At 40.8% G+C, this 27,457-nt stretch overlaps 1 protein-coding gene across 1 annotated transcript in view; it reads right to left on the bottom strand.

Moving 5' to 3' along the window:
• ELP3 (elongator acetyltransferase complex subunit 3) overlaps positions 1 to 27,457 on the bottom strand; it is a 420,642-nt gene that overhangs the window by 14,627 nt on the left and 378,558 nt on the right. The window contains exons 19-21 of the mRNA XM_063153391.1: positions 27,019 to 27,212; positions 12,590 to 12,680; positions 6,969 to 7,034 (exon numbers count right to left, since the gene is read on the bottom strand). Coding sequence (XP_063009461.1) covers positions 6,969 to 7,034; positions 12,590 to 12,680; positions 27,019 to 27,212 — 351 coding nt within the window. The remainder of the gene's footprint in view (positions 1 to 6,968; positions 7,035 to 12,589; positions 12,681 to 27,018; positions 27,213 to 27,457) is intronic.

The following is a 27,457-nucleotide window of genomic DNA, read 5'->3' as shown; positions in this document are numbered from 1 at the left end:
GGAGGGAAAGGAGGGAAAATGGAAAATGTGAGAGGGGAGATGATTCCGTGGATCCATAAATATCAGCAAACAGGAGGGGATTCCCTAAAGCCAACTGAATTCCAGATGGGAATTTGGAATTGGCCTCGTGATCCCCATGGATCAGCTCCACCTGGGATGGGAACGGGATGGAGGAGGAAGGAAAGGAAAATGTGAGAGCGAAATGCAATTCCATAGATCCATAAATACGGCTCAGAGCAAACAGGAAGGGATTATTCCCCAAAGCCAGTTTGGTTCCAGATGGGAATTTGGAATTGGCCTCGTGATCCCGATGGATCAGCTCCACCTGGGATGGGAGATGGATGGACGAGGAGGGAAGGATGGAAAAAGGGAAATATCGGAGCAAAGACGACTCCGTGGATCCATAAATATCAGCAAACAAGAAGGGATTCTCTAAACTCAATTTAATTTCAGATGGGAATTTGGAATTGGCCTCGTGATCCCGATGGATCAGCTTCACCCTATCTGGCAGGAAAATGGATGAGGAGGGAAAGGAGGGAAAAGGAAAATGTGAGAGTGAGGCAAATCCTGTGGGTCCATAAATATGGGTCAGAGCAGACAGGAAGGGATTATTCCCCAAAGCCAGTTTGGATCCAGATGGGAATTTGGAATTGGCCTCGTGATCCCGATGGATCAGCGCCACCTGATCCAGGAGAGGGATGGATGAGATGGGAAAGGAGGGAAAATGGAAAATGTGAGGGGAAGATGATTCCGTGGATCCCTAAATAGGAGCAAAAAGGATGGGATTCCACAAAGCCAGCTTGGTTCCAGGTGGGAATTTGGAATTGGCCTCGTGATCCCGACGGATCAGCTCCACCTGGGATGGGAGAGGGATGGATGAGGAGGGAAAGGAGGGAAAATGGAAAATGTGAGGGGAAGATGATTCCTTGGGTCCATAAATATGTGGAGACAGATGGGATTCCATAAATCCAGTTTGGTTGCAGATGGGAATTTGGAATTGGCCTCGTGATCCCCATGGATCAGCGCCACCTGATCCAGGAGAGAAATGGATGAGATGGGAAAGCAGGGAAAATGGAAAATGTGAGGGGAAGATGATTCCGTGGATCCATGGAATATGAGCAGACAGGAAGGGATTATTCCCCAAAGCCAGTTTGGTTCCAGATGGGAATTTGGAATTGGCCTCGTGATCCCCATGGATCAACCCCACCTGATCCAGGAGAGGGATGGATGAGATGGGAAAGGAGGGAAAATGGAAAATGTGAGGGGAAGATGATTCCGTGGATCCATTAATAGGAGCAGACAGGAAGGGATTATTCCCCAAAGCCAGTTTGGTTCCAGACGGGAATTTGGAATTGGCCACGTTATCCCGATGGATCAGCTCCACCTGAGCTGGGAACGGGAACGGACAAGGAGGGAAAGGAAAATGTGAGAGCGAAGCCAATTCCGTGGATCCATAAATATGTGGAGACAGATGGGATTCCGTAAATCCAATTTGGTTCCAGATGGGAATTTGGAATTGGCCTCGTGATCCCCATGGATCAGCTCCACCTGGTCCAGGAGAGAAATGGATGAGATGGGAAAGGAGGGAAAATGGAAAATGTGAGAGGGGAAGATGATTCCATGGATCCATAAATATCAGCAAACAGGAGGGGATTCCCTAAACTCAATTTAATTCCAGATGGGAATTTGGAATTGGCCTCGTGATCCCCATGGATCAGCCCCACCTGGGATGGGAACGGGATGGAGGAGGGGGGAAAGGAGGGAAAAAAGGAAAATGTGAGGGGAGACCGAAGCTGATCCCGTGGATCCATTAATATTCCTCCCAGCAAACGGGAGGAACTTCCCTAAATCCGATTGAATTCCAGGTGGGAATCATGATGATCTCTGGCACAGAATCCTGGGATGGTTTGGGTGGGAAGGGAGCTCAGATCCCACCCCACTCCCAGGACACCTTCCGCCATTCCCAGCTGCTCCAGCCCCTCCTGGGACACTCCCAGGGATTCTCTGGGAATTCCTTCCCCAATCCCATTTTCTCCTTTCCCAGGGAATTCCCTCCATTCCCAGCCTGGCACTGGATCCATCCCCATCCCAGCTCCTCTCCGGGAAGGGATTTTGGGAATTCCCAGGGAATGTTGGGGATCTCCCTTCCCTTTTCCATCCCAAATCCCATAAAAACCCAGGGAATTCCCAAAATCCCTTCCCAGAGAGGAGCTGGGATGGGGATGGATCCAGTGCCAGGCTGGGAATGGAGGGAATTCCCTGGGAAAGGGGAAATGGGACTGGGGAAGGAATTCCTGGGGTATCCCAAAAAAACCCCAAATCCCCGCCCAAACAAATCCCCTAAAAAAAAAAATCCCCCCCCAAAAAAATCCCTCAAATTTGGGAAGGAATTCCCAGAGAATCCCTGGGAGTGTCCCAGGAAATGCTGGAAAATCCCAAAAATCCCATTAAACATCCGGAATTTTTCTGGACCCGATCCAGCCCCGAATGTGCTTCATTCACTCCTCGTTATCCCAACAAAATCCCTCTGATTTCCAGGAATTGGGATCCGACCCTTCTGGGATCCATAATTTCATTTTCCAGCATTCCCAACCCCTCCTGACAGCTCCAAATAAAATCCCAAGACGTGGAAAAAAACCACCCCAAAATTCAGATTAATTAATTAATTAGAGACGGCGATTAATGAATTAATTAATTGATTAATCGGGATCCCGTTTCCCATCAGGGGGACGGCGTTGGTTGTTCACAAATCCCCCCCAAACATCCCTGGAAAAAAACGCTTTTCCCGGGATTCCTGCTCCTGCCCCAACAAAGGGAATTTTCCGCTTGGAAAAGCGCGGGATGAGCCCGCCCTCCCCTCATTTGCAATTCAAATGAGATCCGGCAGAAACGCGGGAAAAAATTCCCGATTTTCCCCGGGAGGCCTCGGATCCGGAAAAAACCGGGAATTTTTTTCTGAATTTTTTGGGATTTTGGGGATTTTTTGGGGGGATTTTTTTGGGATTTTTTTTTGGGATTTTTGGGGAATTTTGGAGATTTTTTGGGGGGATTTTTTTGGGATTTTTTTTGGGATTTTTGGGGAATTTTGGAGATTTTTTGGGGGGATTTTTTTGGGATTTTTTTGGGATTTTTTTGGGAATTTTGGAGATTTTTTGGGGGGATTTTTTTGGGATTTTTTTTGGGATTTTTGGGGAATTTTGGAGATTTTTTGGGGGGACTTTTTGGGGATTTTTTTTGGGATTTTTTGGGAATTTTGGAGGTTTTTTGGGGGGATTTTTTGGGGATTTTTTGGGATTTTTTTGGGAACTTTGGAGATTTTTTTTGGGATTTTTTTTGGGATTTTTTTTTGGGATTTTTGGGGAATTTTGGAGGTTTTTTTGGGGGATTTTTTGGGGATTTTTTTGGGATTTTTTGGGAATTTTGGAGATTTTTTGGGGGGATTTTTTTGGGATTTTTTTTGGGATTTTTGGGGAATTTTGGAGATTTTTTGGGGGGCATTTTTGGGGATTTTTTTGGGATTTTTTTGGGATTTTTGGAGATTTTTTGGGGGGATTTTTTTGGGATTTTTTTTTTTGGGATTTTTTGGGAATTTCGGAGATTTTTTGGGGTTTTTGATTTGAGTCTTTCACTCATCGTAAAGGAAAAAAAACAAACAAAAAACAAGGGGAATAAAATTCCCTGGAATCTCTGCCTGGAAAAATCTTCTGGGCTCAGGGAATGTTCTCCAAACTCCTCCACGCCTGAGGAATTCGTGGAATTCCAAAGCAGGAATGAAGAGGAAATTCAGGAATTCGGGGATCGGTTTGGGAATTGGGATATCCCAGGATATGGGAATTCCTAGGAGATGGAAATTTCCAGAACATGGAAATTCTCAGAATATGGGAATTTCCAGGACATGGACGTTTCCAGGAGATGGGAATTCCCAGGGCACGGGAATTCCATCGAAATGGGAATTTCCAGGATATGAATATTCCCTGGATATGGGAATTTCCACAATATGGGAATTCTGAGGATATGGGAATTCCCGGGATATGGAAATTTCTGGGATATGAACATTCCCAGGTTATGGGAATTTCTAGGATATGGGAATATCTAAGATATGGGAATTGTGAGGACATGGAAATTCCCAGGATGTGGGATTTCCCAGGATATGGAAATTCCCAGGATATGGAAATTCCTGGGATTGGAATATTCCCAGAATATGGGAATTCCTGGGATTGCAATATTCGCAGGATATGGGAATTCCTGGGATATGGAATTTCCCAGAATATGGATATGGCAATTCCCAGGATATGGAAATTTCTGGGATATGAATATTCCTGGGATATGGAAATTTCTGGGATATGGGAATTCCCAGGATATGGAAATTTCTGGGATATGGGAATTTCCAGGATATGGGAATTTCTGGGATATGGGCATTTTCAGGATATACAAATTTCCCGGATATGGGAATTACCTGCACGTGGAAATTTCCAGGATATGGGAACTCTTGGGATATGGGAATTCCCAGAATATGGAAATTCCTGGGGTTGGAATATTCCCAGGATATGGGAATTTCCAGGATATGGGAATTCCTGGGATATGGAATCTTCCAGGATATGGGAATTCCCTGGATATGGAAATTTCTGGGATTTGGGCATTTTCAGGATATGGAAATTTCCAGGATATGGGAATTGCCTGCACGTGGAAATTTCCAGGATATGGGAACTCTTGGGATATAGAATATTCCCAGGATATGGAAATTCCTAGGAGATGGAAATTCCCAGCTTATGGCAATTCCCAGGATATGGAAATTCCCAGGATATGGAAATTCCCTGGATATGGAAATTTCCAGGGCACAGGAACTCCAGGGATATGGAAATTTCTGGGATAGGAACATTCCCAGGTTATGGGAATTTCTAGGATATGGGAATACCTAAGATATGGGAATTGTGAGGACATGGAAATTCCCAGGATGTGGGATTTCCCAGGATATGGAAATTCCCAGGATATGGAAATTCCCAGGATATGGAAATTCCTGGGATTGGAATATTCCCCGGATATGGGAATTCCCGGGATATGGGAATTCCCAGAATATGGAAATTCCTGGGATTGGAATATTCCCCGGATATGGGAATTCCCAGGATATGGGAATTCCCAGGATATGGAAATTTCTGGGATATGAACATTCCCAGGTTATGGGAATTTCTAGGGTACGGGAATACCTAAGGTATGGGAATTCTGAGGACATGGAAATTTCCAGGATATGGAAATTCCTGGGATTGGAATATTCCCAGGATATGGGAATTTCCAGGATATGGGAATTCCTGGGATATGGAAATTCCCAGGATATGCAAATTTCCAGGATATGGAAATTGCCTGCACATGGAAATTTCCAGGATATGGGAACTCTTGGGATATGGAAATACCCTGGATATGGAAATTCCTGGGGTTGGAATATTCCCAGGATATGGGAATTTCCAGGATATGGGAATTCCTGGGATATAGAATCTTCCAGGATATGGGAATTCCCTGGATATGGAAATTTCTGGGATATGGGCATTTTCAGGATATGCAAATTTCCAGGATATGGAAATTGCCTGCACGTGGAAATTTCCAGGATATGGGAACTCTTGGGATATGGAAATACCCCGGATATGGAAATTCCTGGGATTGGAATATTCCCAGGATATGGGAATTTCCAGGATATGGGAATTCCCAGGATATGGAATTTCCCAGAATATGGCAATTCCCGGGATATGGAAATTTCTGGGATATGAATATTCCTGGGATATGGGAATTCCTGGGATATGGAATCTTCCAGGATATGGGAATTTCCAGGATATGGGAATTTCTGGGATATGGGCATTTTCAGGATATACAGATTTCCCGGATATGGGAATTACCTGCACGTGGAAATTTCCAGGATATGGGAACTCTTGGGATATGGAAATACCCTGGATATGGAAATTCCTGGGGTTGGAATATTCCCAGGATATGGAATTTCCAGGATATGGGAATTCCTGGGATATGGAAATTCCCAGGATATGGAAATTCCCAGAATATGGCAATTCCTGGGATACGGAAATTTCTGGGATATGGATATTCCTGGGATATGGAAATTTTCAGGATATGGGAATTTCCAGGATATGGAAATTCCTGGGATTGGAATATTCCCAGGATATGGGAATTTCCAGGATATGGAAATTCCCAGGATATGGAAATTCCCAGGATATGGAAATTTCCCGGATATGGGAATTCCCTGGATATGGAAATTTCTGGGATATGAATATTCCTGGGATATGGATATGCCCTGGATATTGAAATTTCCAGGATATGGGAATTCCCACGATATGGAAATTCCCAGGATATGGGTATTTTCAGGATATGCAAATTTCCAGGATATGGGAACTCTTGGGATATGGGAATTCTCAGGATTTGGGAATTCCTAGGAGAAGGAAATTCCCAGGATATGGAAATTTCTGGGACATGGAAATTCCTGAGATATGGGAATTCCCAGGATATGAAAATTCCTGGGATATGAAAATTCCCAGGATAGGGAAATTCACCCCAAAAATCTCGAAATTCACCATTCTTACTATAAATATTTATAAATATAAATGTAAAAATGAAAATTTACATGGGTATTTATATCTAAAAAAATTTACATTTATATTTATATCTATATTTACATCTCTCTATATAAATTTTAATGCACATTTTTTCCTATATAAATCCATATTTAAATACACAAATTTTGCCTAAAAACCATGGAAATTCACCCAAAAAATCTCGAAATTCCCCATTCTTACTCCCAGCACCCCCAAGGTGTTACTGAATTTCCAAATTCCCCAAAATTCCCATTTTTCTGGGTGAAAAAACGGGAAGTGTGAATTTTATGGAAGCGCAATCCCCCCACAGCCAGCGCAGATCCCGGGAATTTCCTCAGGAATTCCCAAAATTTTTACCAAAATTCCCAAGATTTTTACCTGGTAGGGCCTGACTTTGTGGTGGATCTCCTGGATTCCCACCTCGCGCGTCCTCACATCGCGGCACTGCGGGAAAAATAACGGGAAACCATTGAGCATGGAAAATTCCGGAAAATTCTGGAAAATTCCAGAAATTCTGGGGTTCCAAACGCCTGGGATGGATCCTGAGTGTGCTGGATCCCAGAATCCCGGGATGGTTTGGGATGGGATCCGTGGAGCTGCAATCCCATCCCATTCCCACCCCACAATTCCCGGATTTTCGGACACTCCCAGGGATTCTCTGGGAATTCCTTCCCAAATTTGAGGGATTTTTTTGGGAATTTCGGGATTTGTTTGGGTGGGAATTTGGGGTTTTTTTGGGATATCCCAATAATTCCTTCCCCAATCCCATTTCCTCCTTTCCCAGGGAATTCCCTCCATTCCCAGCCTGGCACTGGATCCATCCCCATCCCAGCTCCTCTCCGGGAAGGGATTTTGGGAATTCCCTGGGAATTCAGGGCTCCACTTCCCTTTTCCATCCCCAAATCCCATAAAAATCCCTCAGGATGGATCCTGAGTGTGCTGGATCCCAGAATCCCGGGATGGTTTGGGATGGGATCCATGGAGCTGCAATCCCATCCCATCCCCACCCCACAATTTTGGGATTTTCCAGCCTTTCCTTGGACACTGCCAGGGATTCTCTGGGAATTCCTTCCCAAATTTGAGGGATTTTTGGGGGGGGATTTTTTTTTGGGATTTGGGGATTTGTTTGGGCGGGGATTTGGGGTTTTTTTGGGATAGCCCAGGAATTCCCAGAGAATCCCTGGGAGTGTCCAAGGAAAGGCTGGAAAATCCCAGAATTGTGGGGTGGGAATGGGATGGGATTGCAGCTCCACGGATCCCATCCCAAACCATTCCAGGATCCAGGACACTCAGGATCCATCCCAGGGGTTTTTATGGGATTTGGGATGGAAAAGGGAAGGGAGAAACTTCCTGGAGTCCCCAATTCCCAGGGAATTCCCAAAATCCCTTCCCGGAGAGGAGTCAGGGTGGGAATGGGATGGGATTGCAGCTCCACGGATCCCATCCCAAACCATCCCGGGATTCTGGGATCCAGGACACTCAGGATCCATCCCAGGGGTTTTTATGGGATTTGAGGATGGAAAAGGGAAGGGAGATCCCCAAGATTCCCAGGGAATTCCCAAAATCCCTTCCCGGAGAGGAGCTGGGATGGGGATGGATCCAGTGCCAGGCTGGGAATGGAGGGAATTCCCTGGGAAAGGGGAAATGGGATTGGGGAAGGAATTCCTGGGGTATCCCAAAAAATCCCCACCTGCAATCCCATCCCATTCCCAGCCCACAATTCCGGGATTTTCCAGCCTTTCCTGGGACACTCCCAGGGATTCTCTGGGAATTCCTTCCCAAATCCCTCCCAAATTTAAAGGGGTTTTGAGGAACTTTCTGGAATTTTTTTTCTTGGGATTTGGGGATATTTTTGGGAGAGGATTTGGGGTCTTTTTTATGGGATTTGGGGTTTTTTGGGATATCCCAGGAATTCCTTCCCCAATCCCATTTCCCCATTCCCAAATCTTTTTTTTTTTTTTTTTTATTTTTTTTAAATGGTTATTAATGAATTATTTTTGCTAATTTACCTGCGTGCCGAGGTAAATGAAAGAAAACGAATGAAGATTTTTCTTCGTTATTTATTATTTTTTACAAATAACTACCATCAAATATTTCATTATATTTTATTAGAAATAAATAGATATGATTTATAAACCACTGAATAAACATTTTAGGTGATTATTAATGAATTATTTTTGCTAATTTACCTGCGTGCCGAGGTAAATGAAACAAAACTAATGAAGATTTTTCTTCGTTATTTATCATTAAAAAATAACTATCATCAAATATTTCAATATATTATATTACAAATAAATAGATATGATTTATAAACCACCGAATAAACATTTGAAATGATTAATTATTAATTAATTTTGCTAATTTACCTGCGTGCCGAGGTAAACGAAACAAAACGAATGAAGATTTTTCTTTGTTATTTATCATTAAAAAATAACTACCGTCAAATATTTCATTATATTTTATTAGAAATAAATAGAAATGATTTATAAACCGTGGAATGAACATTTTAAATGGTTATTAATGAATTATTTTTTGATAATTTACCTGCGTGCCGAGGTAAATGGAACAAAACGAATGAAGATTTTTCTTTGTTATTTATCATTAAAAAATAACTATCGTCAAATATTTCATTATATTTTATTAGAAATAAATAGATATGATTTATAAACCACCGAATAAACATTTTAAATGATTAATTATTAATTATTTTTGCTAATTTACCTGCGTGCCGAGGTAAATGAAAGAAAACTAATGAAGATTTTTCTTCGTTATTTATCATTAAAAAATAACTATCATCAAATATTTCAATATATTATATTACAAATAAATAGATATGATTTATAAACCACCGAATAAACATTTTAAATGATGAATTATTAATTATTTTTACTAATTTACCTGCGTGCCGAGGTAAACGAAACAAAACAAATGAAGATTTTTCTTCGTTATTTATCATTAAAAAATAACTATCATCAAATATTTCATTATATTTTATTACAAATAAATAGAAATGACTTATAAACCACCGAATAAACATTTTAAATGATTATTAATGAATTATTTTTTGATAATTTACCTGTGTGCCGAGGTAAATGAAACAAAATGAAGATTTTACTTCGTTATTTATCATTAAAAAATAACTACCATCAAATATTTCATGACAAATAAATATAAATTATTTATAAACCACCGAATAAACATTTTAAATGATGAATTATTAATTATTTTTGCTAATTTACCTGCGTGCCGAGGTAAATGAAAGAAAACAATTGAAGATTTTTCTTTATTATTTATTATTAAAAAGTAACTATCGTCAAATATTTCATTATATTTTATTAGAAATAAATAGAAATTATTTATAAACCACCGAATAAACATTTTAAATGGTTATTAATGAATTATTTTTTGAAAATTTACCTGCGTGCCGAGGTAAATGGAACAAAACGAATGAAGATTTTTCTTCATTATTTATCATTAAAAAATAACTATCGTCAAATATTTCATTATATTTTATTACATTAAATATAAATGATTTATAAACCGTGGAATGAACATTTTAAATGGTTATTAATGAATTATTTTTGCTAATTTACCTGCGTGCTGAGGTAAACAAAAGAAAACGAATGAAGATTTTTCTTCATTATTTATTATTTTTTAAAAATAACTACCAAATATTTCATTATATTTTATTAGAAATAAATAGATATGATTTATAAACCACTGAATGAACGCTTTAGGTGATTATTAATGAATTATTTTTGCTAATTTACCTGCGTGCCGAGGCAAATGAAACAAAATGAAGATTTTACTTCATTATTTATCATTAAAAAATAACTACCATCAAATATTTCACGACAAATAAATATAAATTGTTTATAAACCACCAAATAAACATTTTAAATGATGAATTATTAATTATTTTTGCTGATTTACCTGCGTGCCGAGGTAAATGAAACAAAACAATTGAAGATTTTTCTTCATTATTTATCATTAAAAAATAACTACCGTCAAATATTTCATTATATTTTATTACAAATAAATAGAAATTATTTATAAACCGCCGAATAAACATTTTAAATGGTTATTAATGAATTATTTTTTGATCATTTACCTGCGTGCCGAGGTAAATGAAACAAAATGAAGATTTTACTTCATTATTTATCATTAAAAAATAACTACCATCAAATATTTCATGACAAATCAATAGAAATGATTTATAAACCACCGAATAAACATTTGAAATGATGAATTATTAATTATTTTTGCTAATTTACCTGCGTGCCGAGGTAAATGGAACAAAACGAATGAAGATTTTTCTTCATTATTTATTATTAAAAAATAACTATCGTCAAATATTTCATTATATTTTATTACAAATAAATAGAAATGATTTATAAACCGTGGAATGAACATTTTAAATGGTTATTAATGAATTATTTTTTGATAATTTACCTGCGTGCCGAGGTAAATGAAACAAAACGAATGAAGATTTTTCTTCATTATTTATTATTAAAAAATAACTACCATCAAATATTTCATGACAAATAAATATAAATTATTTATAAACCACCGAATAAACATTTTAAATGATTAATTATTAATTATTTTTGCTAATTTACCTGCGTGCCGAGGTAAATGAAACAAAACGAATGAAGATTTTTCTTCGTTATTTATCATTAAAAAGTAACAATCGTCAAATATTTCATTATATTTTATTACAAATAAATAGATATTATTTATAAACCACCGAATAAACATTTTAAATGGTTATTAATGAATTATTTTTTGATAATTTACCTGCGTGCTGAGGTCAATGAAACAAAACGAATGAAGATTTTACTTCATTATTTATTATTTTTTAAAAATAACTATCAAATATTTCATTATATTTTATTACAAATAAATAGATATGATTTATAAACCACCGAATAAACATTTTAAATGGTTATTAATGAATTATTTTTTGATAATTTACCTGCGTGCCGAGGTAAATGAAACAAAATGAATGAAGATTTTTCTTCATTATTTATTATTAAAAAATTACTACCATCAAATATTTCATGACAAATAAATAGAAATTATTTGTAAACCACCGAACAAACATTTTAAATGATTAATTATTAATTATTTTTGCTGATTTACCTGCGTGCCGAGGTAAATGAAAGAAAACAATTGAAGATTTTTCTTTATTATTTATTATTAAAAAGTAACTATCGTCAAATATTTCATTATATTTTATTAGAAATAAATAGAAATTATTTATAAACCGTGGAATGAACATTTTAAATGGTTATTAATGAATTATTTTTGCTAATTTACCTGCGCGCCGAGGTAAATGGAACAAAACGAATGAAGATTTTTCTTCGTTATTTATCATTAAAAAATAACTACCGTCAAATATTTCATTATATTTTATTAGAAATAAATAGAAATTACTTATAAACCACAGAATAAACATTTTAAATTATTATTAATGAATTATTTTTGGTAATTTACCTGCGTGCCGAGGTAAACAAAACAAAATGAAGATTTTACTTCGTTATTTATCATTAAAAAATAACTACCATCAAATATTTCATGACAAATAAATATAAATTATTTATAAACCACAGAATAAACATTTTAAATGATGAATTATTAATTATTTTTGCTGATTTACCTGCGTGCCGAGGTCAATGAAACAAAACGAATGAAGATTTTTCTTCATTATTTATTATTAAAAAATAACTATCGTCAAATATTTCATTATATTTTATTACAAATAAATAGATATTATTTATAAACCACCGAATAAACATTTTAAATGGTTATTAATGAATTATTTTTTGATAATTTACCTGCATGCCGAGGTAAATGAAACAAAATGAAGATTTTACTTCATTATTTATCATTAAAAAATAACTACCATCAAATATTTCATGACAAATCAATATAAATGACTTATAAACCACCGAATAAACATTTAAATGATTAATTATTAATTATTTTTGCTGATTTACCTGCGTGCCGAGGTCCCTCATCCTGGCCAGGGCGAGCTCCCTCAGGTTGCCGTGCTCCACCCCGGAGCTCACCAGGGGCATTGGGATATCCCTGCAAAAAAAAACCCAAAAAATCCAAATTTCAGCTCATTTCGCAGAGAATCCACCAAAAAACATCCCCAGGCCAAAATCCCAAAGTGCCCAATCCCCAGATTTCCCGAATTCCCGCTCGGTTTCCAGGTTTGGTTGAGTTGGAAATAAAAAAAAAAATCAAATAAAAGCAGGAGGGAAATGAAGGGGAAAGTGAGAAATGAAGAAAAATTAATGGAAAAAAAAATCATAAATTTTATTAAAAGTAAAAAAAAAAATCTGAATATAAATGTTTAAAATCTGAAAATTTTGGGGTTTTCTGTCAGTTCTTCGCTTGGGAATCTGGTGGAAAAAAAAAGGGATCATCCGGGTGTTCTTCATCATTATCTGCTGCGGGAGGAAAAATTGGGGAATTTGGGGAAAATCCACCGGAATCACAATTTTTCCGTGGTGGGATTTTGGTATTTTCCTTAAAAAGCTCAACTGGTCACAAAAAATCCCTCAGATTTCCACTAAAATCCCTCAAATTTCCACCAAAATTGCACCAAAATTCCACCTGTTCATCCAAAATTCCACCTGTTCGCCAAAATCCCTCAGATTTCCACCAAAATCCCACCAAAATTCCAAATGTTCATCCAAAATCCCTCGGATTTCCACCAAAATTCCAAATGTTCATCCAAAATCCCTCAGATTTCCACTGAAATTCCAAAAATATTCCATCAAAATTCCACCTGTTCACCCCAAATCCCTCAGATTTCCACCAAAATTCCTCAAATTTCCAGCAAAATTCCACCAATATTCCACAAATTTCCACCAAAATTCCACCAATATTCCACCTTTTCACCCAAAATCCCACCTGTTCACCAAAATTCCTCAAATTTCCACAAAAATTCCTCAAATTTCCACCAAAATCCCTCAAATTTCCACTAAAATCCCTCAGATTTCCACCAAAATCCCTCAGATTTCCATGAAAATTCCACCTTTTCACCCAAAATCCCTCAGATTTCCACCAAAATTCCACCTGTTCACCAAAATCCCTCAGATTTCCACCAAAATCCCTCAGATTTCCACCAAAATCCCTCAAATTTCCACAAAAATTCCACCAAAATTCCACCTGTTCACTCAAAATCCCTCAGATTTCCACCAAAATCCCACCAAAATTCCGAATGTTCATCCAAAATCCCTCAGATTTCCACCAAAATCCCTCAGATTTCCACCAAAATTCCACCTGTTCACCAAAATCCCTCAGATTTCCACCAAAATCCCTCAAATTTCCACAAAAATTCCACCAAAATTCCACCTGTTCACTCAAAATCCCTCAGATTTCCACCAAAATCCCACCAAAATTCCAAATGTTCATCCAAAATCCCTCAGATTTCCACCAAAATTCCTCAGATTTCCACTGAAATTCCAAAAATATTCCACCAAAATTCCACCTTTTCACCCAAAATCCCACCTGTTCACCAAAATTCCTCAAATTTCCACAAAAATCCCTCAAATTTCCACCAAAATCCCTCAAATTTCCACTAAAATCCCTCAGATTTCCACGAAAATTCCACCTTTTCACCCAAAATCCCTCAGATTTCCAGCAAAATTCCACCTGTTCATCCAAAATTCCACCTGTTCACCAAAATCCCTCAGATTTCCACCAAGATTAGAACTTTTCAACCAAAATCCTTCAGATTTTCACCAAAATTCCATTATTCATCCAAAATCCCTTGGATTTCCACCAAAATTCCTCCAATTTTCACCAAAATCCCTCAGATTTCCACCAAAATTCCTCAGATTTCCACAAAAATTCCATCTGTTCACCAAAATCCCTCAGATTTCCACCAAAATTCCTCAGATTTCCACTGAAATTCCAAAAATATTCCATCAAAATTCCACCTGTTCACCCCAAATCCCTCAGATTTTCTCCATAAAATCCCTCAGATTTCCACCAAAATCCCTCAGATTTCCACCAAAATTAGAACTTTTCAACTAAAATCCCTCAGATTTCCACCAAAATTCCACCTGTTCATCCAAAATCCCTTGGATTTCCACCAAAATTCCTCCAATTTTCACCAAAATGCCTCAGATTTCCACTGAAATTCCTCAGATTTCCATGAAAATTCCATCTGTTCACCAAAATCCCTCAGATTTCCACCAAAATCCCTCAGATTTCCACTGAAATTCCAAAAATATTCCATCAAAATTCTACCTGTTCACCCCAAATCCCTCAGATTTCCACCAAAATCCCTCAAATTTCCACCAAAATCCCTCAGATTTCCACAATCCCTCAGATTTCCACCAAATTCCACCTGTCCAACCAAAATCCCTAAAAATTACACCAAAATCCCTCAGATTTTCTCCATAAAATCCCTTTAGATTTTCACCCAAAATCCCTCAGATTTCCACCAAAATTCCACGAAAATTCCAAATGTTCATCCAAAATGCCTTGGATTCCATCTCTCACTCCGGATCTCAAACTTCCCAAAATTCCCTGTCCTTCCAGATGTCAAATTTTCCTGGAATTCCATCTCATTCTGGATCTCAAACTTCCCTGGATTCCCTCGCCTTCCAGTTGTTAAATTTCCCTGGATTCCCTCTCATCCCATCTCTCACTCCAGATGTTGAAACTCCCGGAATTCCCTCTCATTCTGGATTTCAAATTTCCCTGGATTTCCTCTCATTCTGGATCTCAAACTTCCTGGAATTCCCTCCCAATCCAGATGTCAAATTTTCCAAAATTTCCTCTTATTCCGGATGTCAAAGTTCCCTGGATTTCCTCTCATTCCAGATGTCAAACCTCTCTGGATTCCTTCTCCTTCCAGATGTCAAATTTCCTTCGATTCCCTCCCATCCCATCTCTCATTCCAAATGTCAAACTTCCTGGAATTCTGTCCCATTCCAGATGTCAAATTTCCCAAAATTCCCTCTCATTTTGGATTTCTAACTTCCCTGGATTTCCTCCCATTCTGGATCTCAAACTTCCCTGGATTCCCTCCCATTCCAGATGTGAAATTTCCTTCATTTCCCTCTCATCCCATCTCTCATTCTGGATTTCAAGTTTCCCTGGATTTCCTCTCCTTCAAGATTTCAAACTTCCTGGAATTCCCTCACATTCCAGAAGTTAAAATTCCTTGGACTCCATCTCTCCTTCCAGATCTCAAATTTCCCTGGAATTTCTCTCATTCTGGATGCCAAACTTCCCTGGATTTCCTCTCATTTTGGATTTCCAACTTCCTGGAATTCCCTCCCATTTCAGATGTCAAATTTTCCTCGAATTCCCTCTCATTTTGGATTTCAAACTTCGCAGAATTTCTTCTCATTTTGGATTTCAAACTTCTCTGGGTTCCCTCTCATTCCAGATATCAAAACTCCCTGGATTCCCTTCCATTCCCAATGTCAGATTTCCCAAAATTCCCTCTCCTTCCAGATGTGAAATTTCCCAAAATTCCCTCTCCTTCCAGATGTCAAACTTCTCTGGATTCCCTCTCCTTCCAGATGTGAAATTTTCCAAAATTCCCTCTCATTCCAGATGTCAAACTTCTCTGGATTCCCTCTCCTTCTGGATCTCAAATTTCCCAAAATCCTCTCCCATTCCAGATGTGAAATTTTCCAGAATTCCCTCTCGTTCCAGATCTCCAAACTTCCCGGAATTCCCTGTCATTCCAGATGTTCAACTTCCCTGGATTCCTCTCATTCCGGATCTCAAACTTCCTGGATTCCCTTTCATCCCATCTCTTATTCCAGATATCAAACTTCCCTGGATTCCTCTCATTCCGGATCTCAAACTTCCCTGGATTCCTCTCATTCTGGATCTCAAATTTCCCAAAATTCTCTCCCATTCCAGATGTCAAATTTCCCAGAATTCCCTCTCATTCTGGATTTCAAACTTCCCTGGATTTCCTCTCATCCCATCTCCCATTCCAGATGTCAAATTTTCCTGGAATTCCCTCACATTCCAGATCTCAAACTTCCCTGGATTCGCTCTCCTTCAGGATTTCAAACTTCCTGGAATTCCCTCCCATTCCAGATGTTCAACTTCCCTGGATTCCCTCTCCTTCCAGATCTCAAACTTCCCTGGATTCCCTCTCATCCCATCTCTTATTCCGGATACCAAACTTCCATGGATTCCCTCTCATTCCAGATCTCAAACTTCCCTGGATTCCCTCTCTTCCCATCTCTTATTCCAGATATCAAACTTTCCAGAATTCCCTCTCATTCCGGATCTCAATTGTCCCTGGATTCCATCCCATTCTGGATTTCAAACTTTCCAGAATTCCCTCTCATTCCAGATCTCAAACTTCCCTGAATTCCTCCCATTCCGGATCTCAAACTTCCCTGTATTCCCTCCCATTCTGGAATTCAAACTTCCCAGAATTCCCTCTCATTCCGGATCTCAAACTTCCCTGGATTTCCTCTCTTCCCATCTCTTATTCCAGATACCAAACTTCCCTGGATTCCTCTCCTTCCAGATCTCAAACTTCCCTGGATTCCCTCCCATTCCGGATCTCAAACTTTCCAGAATTCCCTCTCACTCCGGATCTCAAACTTCCTGGATTCCCCTCACTCCGGATCTCAAACTTCCCTGAGCTCCTCTGATCCCATCTCCCATTCCCCCTTCCCGCCTCTTTCCCATCGATGCTTCCCAACCCTTTCACTTTCTCTACCCTTGAAAATCAAACAGAATTTTCAGCAAAAATTAATTTCTAAAAAAATTTCAAAGCTCCACTTTTATCCCTAAATCCTGATTTTTTTTTCCTGAAGCTTCCTGGTGTTTCTCGCCTCCAGCTGTCTCCTCCCGTGCCAGCTCCCTCAGCCCATCCCCACCCCACAATTCCAGGGAAAAAATTATCCAGCTCTGGATCCATCCAATTAATTACCCATAATGGGATCCATCCAATTAGTTACCCATTGCAGGATCCACCCAATCAATTATCCATCACAAGATCCATCCAATTAATTACCCATAATGGGATCCATCCAATTAGTTACCCATTGCAGGATCCAGCCAATCAATTATCCATCACAAGATCCATCCAATTAATTACCCATAATGGGATCCATCCAATTAGTTATCCATTGCAGGATGGATCAATTATCCAGCACAAGATCCATCCAATTAATTACCCATAATGGGATCCATCCAATTAGTTATCCATTGCAGGATGCAGCCAATCAATTATCCATCACAAGATCCATCCAATTAATTACCCATAATGGGATCCATCCAATTAGTTATCCATTGCAGGATCCAGCCAATCAATTATCCATCACAGGATCCATCCAATTAATTACCCATAATGGGATTCATCCAATTAGTTCTCCATTGCAGGATGGATCAATTATCCAGCACAAGATCCATCCAATTAATTACCCATAATGGGATCCATCCAATTAGTTACCCATTGCAGGATGGATCAATTATCCATCACAAGATCCGTCCAATTAGTTACCCATAACGGGATCCATCCAATTAGTTATCCATTGCAGGATGGATCAATTATCCATCACAAGATCCATCCAATTAATTACCCATAATGGGATCCATCCAATTAGTTACCCATTGCAGGATGGATCAATTATCCATCACAAGATCCATCCAATTAATTACCCATAATGAGATCCATCCAATTAGTTACCCATTGCAGGATGGATCAATTATCCATCACAGGATCCATCCAATTAATTACCCATAATGGGATCCATCCAATTAGTTATCCATTGCAGGATGGATCAATTATCCATCACAAGATCCATCCAATTAATTACCCATAATGGGATCCATCCAATTAGTTATCCATTGCAGGATCCACCCAATCAATTATCCATCACAAGATCCATCCAATTAATTACCCATAATGGGATCCATCCAATTAGTTACCCATTGCAGGATCCACCCAATCAATTATCCATCACAAGATCCATTCAATTAATTACCCATAACGGGATCCATCCAATTAGTTACCCGTTGCAGGATCCAGCCAATCAATTATCCGTCACAAGATCCATCCAATTAATGAGCCACCACGGGATCCACCCATTATCCATCATGGCATCCAGCCAATTAATTATCCATCATAAGATCAATCAGATTATCCATCATGGGATTCAGCTAATTAATTATCCATCATGGGATCCACCCAATTAACTATCCATCAAGGAATCCATCCCATTATCCACCATGGGATCCACCCAATTAATTATCTGTTGTGAGATCTATCCCAGTAGTTATCCAGTGTGGGATCCATACAATTAATTACCCATCATGGGATCCACTAATTATCCATCCTGGAATCCACCCAATTACCCATCACGGGATCCACCCAATCAATTATCCATCAAGGGATCCATCCAATTAATTATCCATCACAGGATCAACCCAATTAATTACCCATCACAGGATCCACCCACCATGGGATCCATTCAATCATACATAATGGAATCCATCCCATTATCCATCATGGGATCCATCCAATTAATTACCCATCATGGGATCCACTAATTATCCATCCTGGAATCCACCCAATTATCCATCCCGGCATCTACCCAATCAATTATTCATCAAGGGATCCATCCAATTAATTATCCATCACAGGATCAATCCAATTAATTACCCATCACAGGATCCACCCACCATGGGATCCATTCAATCACCCATAGTGGAATCTATCCCATTATCCATCATGGGATCAATCCAATTAATTATCCATCACAGGACCAATCCAATTAATTACCCATCACAGGATCCACCCATCATGGGATCCATTCAATCATCCATAGTGGAATCTATCCCATTATCCATCATGGGATCCATCCAATTAATTATCCATCAAGGGATCCATCCAATTAATTATCCATCCGGGCATCCACCCACCATCCATCATGAGATCCATCCCATTAATTATCCATCACAGGATCCATCCAATTAATTATCCATCAAGGGATCCACCCAATTACCCATCATAGGATCCCCACCCATTATCCATCACAGAGTCCACCCAATCAATTATCCATCATAAGATCCATCCCATTAATTATCCATCATGGGATGCATGTAATTATCCACCATGGGATCCATCCTATTATCCATCACAGGATCTATCCAATTAATTATCCATCATGGGATCCACCCACTATTCATCATGAGATCCATCCCATTAATTATCCATCACGGGATCCATCCAATTAATTATCCATTAAGGGATCCACCCAATTATCCATCACAGGATCCATCCAATTAATTATCCATCAAGGGATCCACCCAATTATCCATCACAGGATCCACCCATTACAGTATTCATCCAATTAATTATCCATCATGGCATCCACCCATTAACCATCATGAGATCTACCCATTATCTATCATGGCATCCACCCAATTAATTATCCATCAGGGGATCCATCCACTTATCCATCACAGGATCCATCCAATTAATTATCCGTCATGGGATCCACCCATTATCCATCACATGATCCATCCAATTAATTATCTGTCATGGGATCCATCCCAATATTTATCCATCAAGGAATCCATCCCATTATCCACCATGGGATCCACCCAATTAATTATCTATTGTGGGATCCCCCCAATTAATTATCTGTTGTGAGATCTATCCCAGTAGTTATCCAGCGTGGGATCCGTACAATTAATTACCCATCACGGGATCCACCCAATCAATTATCCATCAAGAGATCCATCCAATTAATTATCCATTACAGGATCAATCCAATTAATTATCCATCACAGGATCAATCCAATTAATTACCCATCACAGGATCCACCCACCATGGGATCCATTCAATCATCCATAGTGGAATCTATCCCATTATCCATCATGGGATCCATCCAATTAATTATCCATCACGGGATCCATCCAATTAATTACCCATCACAGGATCCACTCACCATGGGATCCATTCAATCATCCATAGTGGAATCTATCCCATTATCCATTACGGGATCCACCCAATTAATTATCCATCACAGGATCAATCCAATTAATTATCCATCCGGGCATCCACCCACCATGGGATCCATTCAATCATCCATAGTGGAATCTATCCCATTATCCATTACGGGATCCACCCAATTAATTATCCATCACAGGATCAATCCAATTAATTACCCATCACAGGATCCACCCACCATGGGATCCATTCAATCATCCATAGTGGAATCTATCCCATTATCCATCATGGGATCCATCCAATTAATTATCCATCACGGGATCCACCCACTATCCATCATGAGATCCATCCCATTAATTATCCATCACAGGATCCATCCAATTAATTATCCATCAAGGGATCCACCCAATTACCCATCATAGGATCCACCCATTATCCATCACAGAGCCCACCCAATCAATTATCCATCATAAGATCCATCCCATTAATTATCCATCATGGGATGCATGTAATTATCCACCATGGGATCCATCTAATTATCCATCACAGGATCCATCCAATTATTTATCCATCATGGGATCCACCCACTATTCATCATGAGATCCATCCCATTAATTATCCATCACGGGATCCATCCAATTAATTATCCATTAAGGGATCCACCCTATTATCTATCACAGGATCCATCCAATTAATTATCCATCAAGGGATCCACCCAATTATCCATCACAGGATCCACCCATTACAGTATCCATCCAATTAATTATCCATCATGGCATCCACCCATTAACCATCATGAGATCTACCCATTATCTATCATGGGATCCAACCAATTAATTATCCATCAGGGGATCCACCCATTATCCATCACAGGATCCATCCAATTAATTATCCGTCATGGGATCCACCCATTATCCATCACAGGATCCATCCAATTAATTATCTGTCATGGGATCCCCACCCATTATCCATCACAGGATCCATCCAATTAATTATCTGTCACGGGATCCATCCCAATAGTTATCCATCACAGGATCAATCAAATTAATTACCCGTGATGGGATCCATCCATTATCCATCATGGAATCCATCCAATTAATTATCCGTCATGGGATCTCCACCCATTATCCATCACAGGATCCATCCCATTAATTACCCATGATGGGATCCATCCATTACCCATCATAGGATCCACCCATTATCCACCACGGGATTCACCCAATTAATTATTCATCATGGGATCCATCCCATTAATTATCTATCACAGGATCCACTAATTATCCATCAAGGGATCCAGCCCATTATCCATCATTAAATCCTTCCAATTGTTATCCATCATGGGATCCACCCATTATCCATCACGGGATCCACCCAATCAATTATCCATCATGGGATCCCCACCCATTATCCATCACAGGATCCATCCAATTAATTATCCGTAACGGGATCCATCCCTATAGTTATCCATCACAGGATCAATCCAATTAATTAACCATGATGGCATCCATCCATTATCCATCATAGGATCCACCCATTATCCACCATGGGATTCACCCAATTAATTATTCATCATGGGATCCATCCCATTAATTATCTATCATAGGATCCACTAATTATCCATCAAGGGATCCAACCCATTATCCATCACGGGATCCACCCAATTAATTATCCATCATAAGATACATCCTATTATCCATCACAGGATCAATCCAATTAATTACCCATGATGGGATCCATCCATTACCCATCATAGGATCCACCCATTATCCACCACGGGATTCACCCAATTAATTATTCATCATGGGATCCATCCCATTAATTACCTATCACAGGATCCACTAATTATCCATCAAGGGATCCAGCCCATTATCCATCATTAAATCCTTCCAATTGTTATCCATCATGGGATCCACCCATTATCCATCACGGGATCCATCCAATCAATTATCCATCATGGGATCCCCACCCATTATCCATCACAGGATCCATCCAATTAATTATCTGTCACGGGATCCATCCCAATAGTTATCCATCACAGGATCAATCCAATTAATTACCCATGATGGCATCCACCCATTAACCATCATGAGATCTACCCATTATCCACCACGGGATTCACCCAATTAATTATTCATCATGGGATCCATCCCATTAATTACCTATCACAGGATCCACTAATTATCCATCAAGGGATCCAGCCCATTATCCATCATTAAATCCTTCCAATTGTTATCCATCATAGGATCCACCCATTATCCATCACGGGATCCATCCAATTAATTATCCATCATAAGATACATCCTATTATCCATCACAGGATCTATCCAATTAATTATCCATCACGGGATCCATCCAATTAATTATCCATCATAAGATACATCCTATTATCCATCACAGGATCTATCCAATTAATTATCCATCATGGGATCCACCCAATTAATTATCCCTCCTAATATACATCCTATTATCCATCACAGGATCTATCCAATTAATTATGCATCACAAGATCCATCCAATTAATTATCCATCATAAGATACATCCTATTATCCATCACGGGATCCATCCAATTAATTACCCATCACTGGATCCACCCATTACCCATCATGGGATCCACCATGGAATCCATCCCATTAATTACCCATGATGGGATCCATCATTATCCATAATTGGATCCACCATGAGACCCATCCAGTTAATTATGCATCATGGATCCATCTCAATAATTACCCGCCATGGGATCTATCCCACTTTCCATCACGAGATCCATCCAATTAATTATCCATCATGGGATCCACTATTATCCGTCACGGCATCCATCCAATTAATCATCCATCAAGGGATCCACGCAATTAATTATCCACCATGGGATCTATCCCCTTATCCATCCTGGAATCCACCCAATTATCCAACATGGGATCCACTAATTATCTAACGTGGCATCCATCCCATTAATTACCCATCACAGGATCCATCCCATTAATTACCCATGATGGGATCCATCATTATCCATAATTGGATCCACCCATTATCCACCATGAGACTCATCCAATTAATTATCCATCATGGATCCATCTCAATAATTATCCACCATGGGATCTATCCCACTTTCCATCACGAGATCCATCCAATTAATTATCCATCACAGGATCCATCCCATTAATTACCCATGATGGGATCCATCATTATCCATAATTGGATCCACCCATTATCCACCATGAGATCCATCCAATTAATTATCCATCGTGGATCCATCTCAATCATTATCCACCATGGGATCTATCCCACTTACCATCACGAGATCCATCCAATAAATTATCCATCATGGGATCCACTATTATCCGTCATGGCATCCATCCAATTAATCATCCATCAAGGGATCCACACAATTAATTATCCACCATGGGATCCACTATTATCCATCATGGCATCCATCCAATTAATCATCCATCAAGGGATCCACGCAATTAATTATCCATCATGGGATCCACTATTATCCATCATGGCATCCATCCAATTAATCATCCATCAAGGCATCCACACAATTAATTATCCACCATGGGATCTATCCCCTTATCCATCCTGGAATCCACCCAATTATCCATCCTGGGATCCACTAATTATCTAACATGGCATCCATCCAATTAATTATCCATGACAGGATCCATCCCATTAATTACCTATGATGGGATCCATCATTATCCATAATTGGATCCACCATGAGACTCATCCAATTAATTATCCATCATGGATCCATCTCAATAATTATCCACCATGGGATCGATCCCACTTCCCATCACGAGATCCATCCAATTAATTATCCATCACAGGATCCATCCCATTAATTACCCATGATGGGATCCATCATTATCCATAATTGGATCCACCCATTATCCACCATGAGATCCATCCAATTAATTATCCATCATGGGATCCCCTATTATCCGTCATGGCATCCATCCAATTAATCATCCATCAAGGGATCCACCCAATTAATTATCCATCATGGGATCTATCCCCTTATCCATCCTGGAATCCACTCAATTATCCAGCACTAATTATCTAACATGGCATCCATCCAATTAATTATCCACCACAGGATCCACCCCATTAATTATCCACCCCATTAATTATCCACCCCATTAATTACCCACCGCGGGATCCACCCATTATCCCTCAGATCCTGCCAGCCCTGGGCGCCTCCGGAATTTTCCGCGCATTTCCCAGCTCCCACCTCCCCATCCCGCTTGGACTTCTCCACCCACACAGAGAGGCATCGGCTTTATAACCTTTGCTTAATTAGCAATTAAAGCCGGGAGATAACGAAGGCAAAGCCAGACGGGGCCGTAAATAGGGAATTGAAGGTGGAATGGCTCCCGGGGCAGCACGGAGACGATTCCAGCTGGGAATTGCCTCTGGACACGTTTGGGTGGGGAAGCTCAGGGAGCCACCAGAGCTGCTGGGAGAGCTGGGAATGCTCACCTGGATCAGGGAAAACTCCAGGGAGATCCTGGAGCCTCGTCCAGAGCCTGAAGGGGCTCCAGGAGAGCTGGGGAGGGACAAGGGATGGAGGGACAGCACACAGGGAATGGCTGCACACTGGGAAAGGGGAGATTTAGATGGGATCTTGGGAAGGAATTCCTGGCTGGGCTGGAATTCCCAGAGAATCCCTGGGAGTGTCCCAGGAAAGGGCTGGAGCAATTTGGGATCACGGCGCGGGAATGGGATGGGATTGAAGGTCCATGGATCCCATCCCAAACCATTCCAGAATTCTGGGATCCAGGATCCATCCCAAGAGATTTTTATGAGATTTGGGGATGGAAAAGGGAAGGGAGACCCTTCCTGGAGTCCCCAGTTCCCAGTGAATCCTCTTGATCCCAAAATTCCTTCCCAGAGAGGAGCTGGGATGGGGATGGATCCAATGCCAGGCTGGGAGAGCTGGGAATGGAGGGAATTCCCTGGGAAAGTTAAAAATCCCCAAAAAACTTCAAATTTGGGAAGGAATTCCTGGCTGGGCTGGAATTCCCAGAGAATCCCTGCGAGTGTCCCAGGAAAGGCTGGAAAATCCCGGAATTGTGGGGCGGGAATGGGATGGGATTGCAGATCCATGGATCCCATCCCAAACCATCCCGGGATTCTGGGATCCAGGACACTCAGGATCCATCCCCAAGGGATTTTTATGGGATTTGGGGATGGAAAAGGGAAGGGAAAGAAATTTCCTGGAGTCCTGAATCCCTTCCCAGAGAGGAGCTGGGATGGGGATGGATCCAACGCCAGCTGGGAGAGCTGGGAATGGAGGGAATTCCCTGGGAAAGGAGGAAAATGGGATTGGGGAAGGAATTCCTGGCTGGGCTGGAATTCCCACAGATCCCTGGAAGTGTCCAAGGAAAGGTTGGAAAATCCCGGAATTGTGGGGCGGGAATGGGATGGGATTGAAGCTCCACGGATCCCATCCCAAGCCATTCCGGATTTTGGGATCCAGGATCCATCCCCAAGGGATTTTTATGGGATTTGGGGACGGAAAAGGGAAGGGAAAGAAATTTCCTGGAGTCCTGAATCCCTTCCCGGAGAGGAGCTGGGATGGGGATGGATCCAACGCCAGCTGGGAGAGCTGGGAATGGAGGGAATTCCCTGGGAAAGGGGAAATGGGATTGGGGAAGGAATTCCCAGAGAATCCCTGGGAGTGTCCCAGGAAAGGGCTGGAGCAATTTGGGATCACGGCGCGGGAACGGGATGGGGTTGAAGGTCCACGGATCCCATCCCAAACCATTCCGGGATTCTGGGATCCAGGATCCATCCCAAGAGATTTTTATGAGATTTGGGGATGGAAAAGGGAAGGGAGAAATTTCCTGGAGTCCCCAGTTCCCAGTGAAGCCTCTTGATCCCAAAATTCCTTCCCAGAGAGGAGCTGGGATGGGGATGGATCCAGTGCCAGGCTGGGAGAGCTGGGAATGGAGGGAATTCCTTGGGAAACAGAAAAATCCCCAAAAAACCTTCAAATTTGGGAAGAAATTCCTGGCTGGGCTGGAATTCCCAGAGAATCCCTGGGAGTGTCCAAGGAAAGGTTGGAAAATCCCGGAATTGTGGGCTGGGAATGGGATGGGGTTGAAGCTCCACGGATCCCATCCCAAACCATTCCGGATTTTGGGATCCAGGATCCATCCCCAAGGGATTTTTATGGGATTTGGGGACGGAAAAGGGAAGGGAAAGAAATTTCCTGGAGTCCTGAATCCCTTCCTGGAGAGGAGCTGGGATGGGGATGGATCCAACGCCAGGCTGGGAGAGCTGGGAATGGAGGGAATTCCCTGGGAAAGGAGGAAAATGGGATTGGGGAAGGAATTCCCAGAGAATCCCTGGGAGTGTCCAAGGGAGATAACGAAGGCCGAGTCAGACGGGGCCGTAATTAACGAATCGAAGCCGGAATCGCTCCCGGAGCAGCGCGGAGGCGACTCCGGTTGGGAATTACCTCTGGACACGGTAGACGCGCGTCCAGGGCGGCACCAGGGCCAGGATCCGCGCCACCAGGTCCACCAGGGTGCTGGGCGGGTAACTGCGGTACCGCCCGGTCTTCCAGAGCTCGTAGAGCCCCGTGCCGCGGATCACCAGCGTGGGGTACAGCTTCAGCCCGTCCGGCCGGAACGCCGGGCTCTCAAAAAACTCCTGGAAAACAACAACAAAAAAATGGGAATTGGTGTGGGAGCGTCAGGGGTGGGATGGATCCCGGTGCCGCGGATCACCAGCGTGGGGTACAGCTTCAGCCCGTCCGGCCGGAACGCCGGGCTCTCAAAAAACTCCTGGAAAACAACAAGAAAAAAACGGGAATTGGTGTGGGAGTGTCAGGGGTGGGATGGATGCCGGTGCCGCGGATCACCAGCGTGGGGTACAGCTTCAGCCCGTCCGGCCGG

This window comes from Melospiza melodia, chromosome 3, assembly GCF_035770615.1.
Source record: "Melospiza melodia melodia isolate bMelMel2 chromosome 3, bMelMel2.pri, whole genome shotgun sequence".
NCBI classification, from domain to species: domain Eukaryota; kingdom Metazoa; phylum Chordata; class Aves; order Passeriformes; family Passerellidae; genus Melospiza; species Melospiza melodia.
The sequence above is the reverse complement of the archived record's forward strand: the minus strand, read 5'-3'. Positions and strand labels throughout refer to the sequence as shown.